Source organism: Lactuca sativa, chromosome 5, assembly GCF_002870075.4.
Source record: "Lactuca sativa cultivar Salinas chromosome 5, Lsat_Salinas_v11, whole genome shotgun sequence".
Classification (NCBI taxonomy): domain Eukaryota; kingdom Viridiplantae; phylum Streptophyta; class Magnoliopsida; order Asterales; family Asteraceae; genus Lactuca; species Lactuca sativa.
This window is the reverse complement of record NC_056627.2, coordinates 366,856,746-366,864,592: the sequence shown is the minus strand read 5'-3', so window position 1 is coordinate 366,864,592 and position 7,847 is coordinate 366,856,746. Positions and strand designations below refer to the sequence as shown.

At 33.2% G+C, this 7,847-nt stretch overlaps 1 protein-coding gene across 2 annotated transcripts; it reads right to left on the bottom strand.

Moving 5' to 3' along the window:
• Nucleotides 1-4,697: 4,697 nt before the first annotated feature.
• LOC111917612 (uncharacterized) lies at nt 4,698-7,600 on the bottom strand. 2 transcript variants are annotated; one of them, XM_042902341.1, is made up of 6 exons: nt 7,333-7,600; nt 7,090-7,155; nt 6,858-6,944; nt 5,899-6,067; nt 5,174-5,260; nt 4,698-5,068 (listed from the first exon to the last, which is right to left on the bottom strand). In XM_042902341.1, exons 1-6 carry the CDS (start codon nt 7,498-7,500, stop codon nt 4,926-4,928), a joined length of 720 nt encoding a protein of 239 aa, XP_042758275.1. In that variant the 5' UTR covers nt 7,501-7,600; the 3' UTR covers nt 4,698-4,925. The 2 variants fall into 2 exon arrangements, with proteins under 2 accessions (XP_042758275.1, XP_023769043.1); XM_023913275.2 differs by having other exon boundaries at nt 6,858-6,947; nt 7,333-7,598.
• Between the last annotated feature and the right edge of the window lie 247 nt (nt 7,601-7,847).

Genomic DNA, 7,847 nt, shown 5'->3' with positions numbered 1-7,847 from the left:
GTAGGGATCAGATTTAGAGGTTAGTTTTAGATCCGTGAGTATGGATCAGGTAAAGAGATAAACTTGCTATTAGTCCGGGAGTATGGATTAAGACTAAGTTAATTGTCCCTAGTCCGGGAGTATGGATTGGGCACGGTTATAGATCCGGGAGTATGGATCAGATATGGATTAAGATTAAGATAATTGTCCCTAGTCCGGGAGTATGGATTGGGCACAGTTATAGATCCGGGAGTATGGATCAGATCAGGATTAAGGTATAGTTAATTGTCCCTATTCCGGGAGTATGGATTGGGTACAATTATTGATCCGGGAGTATGGATCAGATCAGGAGGTAGTTTTAGATCCGTGAGTATGGATCAGGTAGTTTTAGATCCGTGGGTATGGATCGGGTAGTTTTAGATCCATGAGTAGGGATCAGGTAAAGAGGAAAAATATTAGATGCGAGAGTTTAGATCGTGTCATTGTGAGGATCAATGGGGTGGGTTAAGAGTTGTCTTTATATGGTGAAATTGTGCAGGTTTGAATGTTCTATATTTATAAATATATGATATAACATTGTGGGATGAAAACCCTATATGCTCACCAGGCTCCCAAGCCTGACCCACTCAGTTTTCTTTGTATCACAGGTATTAGTACGAAAACATATTTCACAGAGAGATTTAAAGGAGATATAAATCAATTGTGTAATTAAATGTAAGTTCTGTTTATGCTTATATGTCTGTATCGGAACATGACATCCCGAGGTTTTATTATTAAATGAAAATAAATTCTCTTTGAGAAATGTTTTGATAAGTTATTATCATATTTTGTTTTGGGAACAAATTCTGCAACCGTTTTCTTTAAACGATTACTCTGATTTATAAAACAAAGCATAAACAAATCGGTCTTTTCTGGCCGTGAAAAATGGGGATGTCACACATAAGCCCACTATATAAGAATGAATGATTTACATAATCAATCCCCATATATTTAGTAAGTCTCTTTTGATCACAAAATTAATTCCAAATTAATTCTTGATCAATACTAATTAAATAATATGATTTCATATTAATATATTAGAACTTATAATATATTAACAAATCATAAGTGTCATTTTTCTTATTTTGTCTATCCAATTGTTGCGATGCCATGCAACCCAAATGGACCATGCCAAGTCGGGTCAAGTTCATACTAAATATAGTTATGGACTTAGACACCTTATCTAACATGTAATTCCCTCTAGTTTATCTTGAGGTTGCTATTTGCTCAATAGATGGTTAAATTCCATCTCCAATGATGGAATTTGGGTGATATAAACCTTAATCTCTATGTATGAGTTGTACAAGTGTTGTAATGGCTTGTACCTTAACTTCTGGATGCATGTATGTATTCAAATCCATGAAATCTTATTTAATGTGATAGTTTATATGTGGATCCTAGTTATGATTATATTTTTACAATGAAGTAACGATTAAAATTGGTGATTCCAGTTAGGGATGAGATTTAGAACCGGAAAACCGGACCGGAACCGGAACCGAACCGGAACCGGACCCGTTAGAACCGGAATATATAGAACCGGGTCCAGTTCCGGGTTTAAAAATTGGCTTTATCCGGGTTCCGGGTAATCCGGGTTTGGGTCCATTGGGTCCGGGTAAACCGGGTCTAAAATCCGGAACCGGTTTTTGGAACCGGAACCACTTTTAGGGCCGGAACCACTTTTTGTGAAACGTTTACAAGATGCATATCTTATTCGTTTCAACTCCAATTGACATACGGTTTTTTCCAACATGTCGTTTAGAGTTTGTACATGATTCTAGACTATAAATTTGTCATTTTTATTTTTATATTCATTGACTTACAGTCCTCAAAAGTTGAGATACTAAAGCTGAAAGTTTTTAGTTTTTTTAGTTTTTTTGTATTCGGTGAAAGTTTTAAAACATGCATATCTAATTCGTTTGAAGTCGGATTGACATGTGGTTTTTTCCAACTTCTAGTTTACAGTTTGTACATGAGTTTAGACTATAATTTTGTCATTTTTTGTTTAACATTCAATGATTTACAGTCCTCCGAAGTCGGGATATCAAAACTGAAAAATTTCAACTTTTCAGCTATTTGTTTTTGTACTTTGTATTATGTGAAAATATTAACACAAGTATATCTCATTCGTTTAAATTCGGATTGACATGCGGGTTTTTACAGAGTGTATTTTAGGGTTTGTACATGATTTTAGACTCTAATTTTGTTAATTGTGGTTTCGTATTCAATAAGTTACAGCCCCCAAAGTCGGGATATGAATATGAAAATTTTCAAAGTTCAACCCACTAAGTAGTAAGTAATTACCAAAAAATTCCGGTTTTTTCGGGTTTTCCGGGTCTAAACCCACTTTATCCGGTTCCAACCTACCCACTTTGATGTTTCCGGGTTTTCCGGTTCTAGACCCACTTTACCCGGAACCATACCCGGAACCGAACCGGAACCGGTTCCTATATACCGGTCCGGTTTCCGGTTCTATAAAATCCCGTTAACCGGTTCCGGGTTTTCCGGGTCCGGGTCCATCCGGTCCGGGTTTGGACCCACTTTCATCCCTAATTCCAGTGGTGAATCACCATTGTAATGTAACAAACATGATTTTAAAGCAAGTTTAATTTCAAATAAGAATTTGGTTTGATAAATGAAGCATATGAAGTTAATTTAAGATGTTTTTGGATTTATCAAAGAGTATTTTAAATGAATTAAATGAAATTGTAAATTCATCAAGGAATTGGAATCAATACAACACCTTAGTTGTGTTGTGATCAAAATGAATAAAATGGAATCATAACTTGGGAATAGAATTGAGTATTACAAGGGTTATCAAGAGAATTAGAAGTTTATTTGGTGTTAATTAAGTGATTATAATATTTGTTGGTGAAGTTTAAAGATATTAAGAACTTATTGATCAAAGTTGGTAATTTAGGTTTACCTGAACTTCTTTATAACTCCCATGACCTTGAAAGGTCTTAATTTTTAAGTGAATTAGATGTATTCAAGTTCAAAACATGTTTCTCACACTTATTAAATCCATATTTGGGAAAGTTTCAAGATCATTGGATACATTGAGATCAAAGTAGGATGTCTAAAAATGGAAAAGTTATCGTTATTGGTTTGTTAGGCGTGGCGCGGGCTGTTTTGGTCTGGGAGTCGTATTTCAACCAAACTTGTTTTTCTTATAACTTTTTCATACTGACTTGAAATCCCATGATTTTCACCTATATTTATGTTTTAGAATATTATGAAACCATAAAATTTCACATTTGGAATTAAGAGCTTAGTAATTGACTTAACAGGGTTTTGACACACCTATTGTATTCATATGTAAGACTTGAGTTCTTAACTTATTTGTGAAAAATAAATGAAGTATTAGAAGTATAGCTTTGGACCAAAGTGAGTACATATCGAGAGTACAAGTCATATATTACCATACTAGAAAATATTTTGAGGTATTACTTATACTTAAATAACCTTGAATGTTATGTGGCCTAATGACATATGTGTTCATAGCATGAATATACATTTTGGACTTGTTTTAGTTTGGGAAAATGATATATGATTTGGAGCATTCTTACTTGCGCATTGCATGTAAGATAGGTTTTGAGAGTGGATTTATGGACAAATGGATGGGTTTTGAGAGTCCTTATGCACAATGCTTCAGGATGGACTTTACAAACACATTCACTGGAATACATATTTATCCTAAAGAACAAAGGGCATGGCCCCCATGAGGTTATGGCCTCAACAACGGTAGTAAGTAGGAAGTTTACCCGGAATTAGTCGGGAAATTTGTCCCTGAGATTGAAAGGAGATTATATGAAAGTAGTGGATTGGGTTTGGGTTAGTTACATATGCATTTGTATGGTTTTTATTTTATGCACTTATCCTAAACTTTTAACTATATCATTATACTTATGAAAGGATATTATACGAACGTATGAAATGGTTTTTGGAAAAAGGTTGTTATGTTGAAAAAAGATTATGAAAGAAAAGATATTCAAATGTTTTTAGGAATCTAGACTTAGAAATTGGGTATTGCAATCACAATTCCATTCTATAGTCGGTATTGCACACTTGACTCTCCAAACCTAACATATTATTTTGACATGTAGTCGTAGATAAAGTTAAAGACCTTATTTAGCAATGTTGGACATTTATAAGGCCATAATGTGTATGGTTCACTTTATAAAGTTATGATGATATTGAATGTAACACTCTTGTTCCCATTTTTCCAAAACTTATGTTTTAATGGTTTCAGACCAAATTTCACATTGAGATTTTCAAAATAATTCAGACGATTTTAATGTTTTTGAAAATAACTTCATTTCTACCCGATTCATATGAGAGGCGTTATAGCATTACCAATTTTTAGTTGGGACTTAGATCCATGCTCGACATATTGTACATACTAATGTCATCTTAAACCATGTCTTTAAAACATCATGGGTGTGTAATGGCTCATAAAGTTTGAAGCTCAAAATTACTGTCACGCCATGTATCATGTCATTTATAGCCATGCTTATAAATGTATGTGTAAGAAATTCAAAATCATGTAACCCTTCTAAACAATATTGATTATTTGATCCCTAAATAATCAAATATTTATAAGCAACTTATTTTTATCCAAATTGTTAAAACTTAAAAAAAATATCATAATGATGAGAAAATCAATAACAATACACACATCCTTACACCCTCTAAAACTATGATTATAATTTACTTATATTCAATTACAATAACTTACAACATAAAAACAATGGGATTGAACTTATTTGGTACCGAATTAATGATATAACCAACAACGACATTTTTATTCTATTCAAGTACATGATTGAATATTAACCAAGAGCATTAAGTACATTACACAAGGGTTTTTATGTATATGGGGTGGTATATAGTTTCTATCAGATGTGGTTCTAGTAAGTCCATTCCTTAGGGAGAAATATTTCCGGTGAAGAACTTCGGTTTTGAGAGATGACACAGAATTGGCTCGATACATCCCTACTCTTTTTGTTTCTAATTCGATCACACTCTAAACCCTTTACATTATTGTTATAATCTGAAACAATTCAATGTGATTTTAAATTAACTTCCATTGATGAAAACGTTTTTGAAAGGATAATTTTCAAAATATCATAATCAAATAGGGTGAAGATATGTGTACCTCGTGGCTTGATTTGCAAGCCTAATCCGTGCACATTGAGGTTTAATGCTTGGACTACACGAGACGGAAGGAGAACTGGAGCAAATGCTGCATAAAACCACACCCACTCTTTATAAAGAGACCAAATCGACAAAAAAAAAAAGCCCACTAAAAAACAATATTTGCAATATCCTCTAATAACTATTATTTATCTACTACAAGGGTGTAACGTTTTTATTGTTTGTTGTAAGTAAATTACTAGTATAATATTTGGATCAAAATTGGAAAACTAAGCAATACTTAAGGACCAAACGTTGTAATTGAAGAACAAAAACGTTACGTGTACCTCAAATAATAACAATAGGAGAGTTTTCTGTTCAAAAAATAAACTTATTTTTATCTTTACAATATGAAAGTTTTTTCAATTGGCCTATTTATAAGTCACACAATAATGGTCTATTTACAGTTTGTAAAAAACCTATAAGACCCACTTTACTTTTGACAAAAGTTTGTTAATTAACAACGTTTTTGAAAAAAAAAAAAAAAAAAAAAAAAAAAAAAAAAAAAACTTTGGTTTGAAAACTCGTCCAAAAACTTTTTCAATTTTCAATAGATTTTTTGTTTTAAAAATTCCCAAAATATACAATCATATTGTGTATGTTGTAGTCGTTTGGAGAGAAGTAGAGGTATATTCGTTCTAGCCATTTAATATTTTTATTTTGTTTGATAACAAGACAAAAATATACCTGGTTTTCTGGGTTTTTCTATATTGGTTCCTGCTGTACGAGGAAGGAAAACTCCAGTACCGCATGATCTTTGGCTAGAATCTAGAAATACGGCTTGCATTCCAGGTCCTCCAGCTGCCCAATTTGTAGGATGTTTGGGTTTTTGATCCTTTGAAAAACTTTTCCAGTGCTAACAACACAAAAACAAAAACATTTACCATTAAAATTAATGTTCAGATTATATCAATTCAATTCATTTATCTTCGATGGCAATGGAGTGTTAAAATGCATAACAAATAGTTCGAGCATATGTCATCTTCTATGTTATTTTTTTGAAAGATAAACAAATTGATGTATTAAAAGCATAAAAATCCATTAATTCTATTTGGTCAAACTTGATGCCAAATTGTTAACTTCTCTTATTGGGGAGATTCCGAATCTTTCAGCTTCGTCCTATGCCATAACTTAATTGGGGAGATTCAGAATCTTTTTATTGTGTTTAATTTGCCATTGGTTGCTTGATTCATGCCTAATATGTATTTATTTTTTTATGTTTAGGGGAATACAATTTTTAAAGTGCCTTTAGCTAAAACTTCATAATCAAAACATATCTATAATATAAATTATTTGTTTCCTAAAAAGATACGATCAATTTATTCATCTTAGATATGGTGAAACTATAATCAAAACCTAGAAATACGATTATATGACTATAAATATATATATTTTGGCTTTGAAACTTGAAACAGATATGTAGGCAGCATGTGTAATCATGAATTTATCAAGTTGACTATTTTTTTTTTCTAGGAGCTAAAAAACTTATTCAACGGGATCCATTTCCTCATCAATGCTGGATAATCGTTTATCCCTAACCAACCTATTAGAATCTCCAGGAATCTCTAACACGACGTACACAGTTTATATTTTCTCTCTCCATGCTTTGTGTGTGTGTGTGTGTCATGCTGTATGAAATTAATTACCGGAGGTGACGGAAGCAATGGAGGTTGCGCGGCAGCTGCTGACTTCCGAACAGTCGGAGGTTGATGTCTGTGCTTATTATAACTCCGCTGCTGTTATCATCAGAATAATCACACATAAGCACAATTTATTCAAATAGTACTAATTTTCGCCAAAAGCTGAACCGATTGAAAACACCGGATGCATTAATTGCATTCAAATCAGAGAAAAAAAAATTAAAAACTGTGTCTATACCTTAAAATAGAAATGATGATCGTCGTCTACACATGCTTCGATAGCGTCGTTGAGAATGCTCCGCCGCTGTTATCATTAAAATATTCGAATGAAAATCAATAAATAATACTAATTCTCTCTGAAAACGCAACCTATATTGTGCGCGAATCATCCCAAATAGAACTATAAATTTTCGCAAAAACTGAATCGATGTATATCGATCACATTCAAACCAGAAACAATTGAGAAACTGTGTCTACGTACCTTTGAAAATAAAAGATGATCGTCTTCTCCAGAATCTCCACATGCTTCAGTAACGTCGTTGATAACGTTCGTCGGAAGCCATGGCGATCCTAATTCGCTTCCGGATTCATACAAATGAACAGCTTCATCGCTTTCTTCCACCATAATCGGTTGGTTTTCTGCGATCATGAAGTGATTGGAGATCGGAGATAGTGAATTTGGGGAGGAGTTAGAGGGAATGTGGATTTCCAACTCTGAACCTGCAATGTAACTACTTATACTTGCCACCCCTTATATATGAGGTGAGAGGATTTATATAGTGACGGATACCGCTCCTGTATTTTCTCCGTATATAGTTTCTTTCTGTATTATAGTCTTCACATAAGCGCGTGTCAACCACGTGTCTTAGTTTTATGCAAAATACCGTAAATACCCTTCTCTTTTTTATTGCTAACCAAAAATCACATACATCACCCATGAAGTCACTGTTATAGTGTTATGGGTTAAAAACTTAAAATATGTAAAAGAAAATTTAG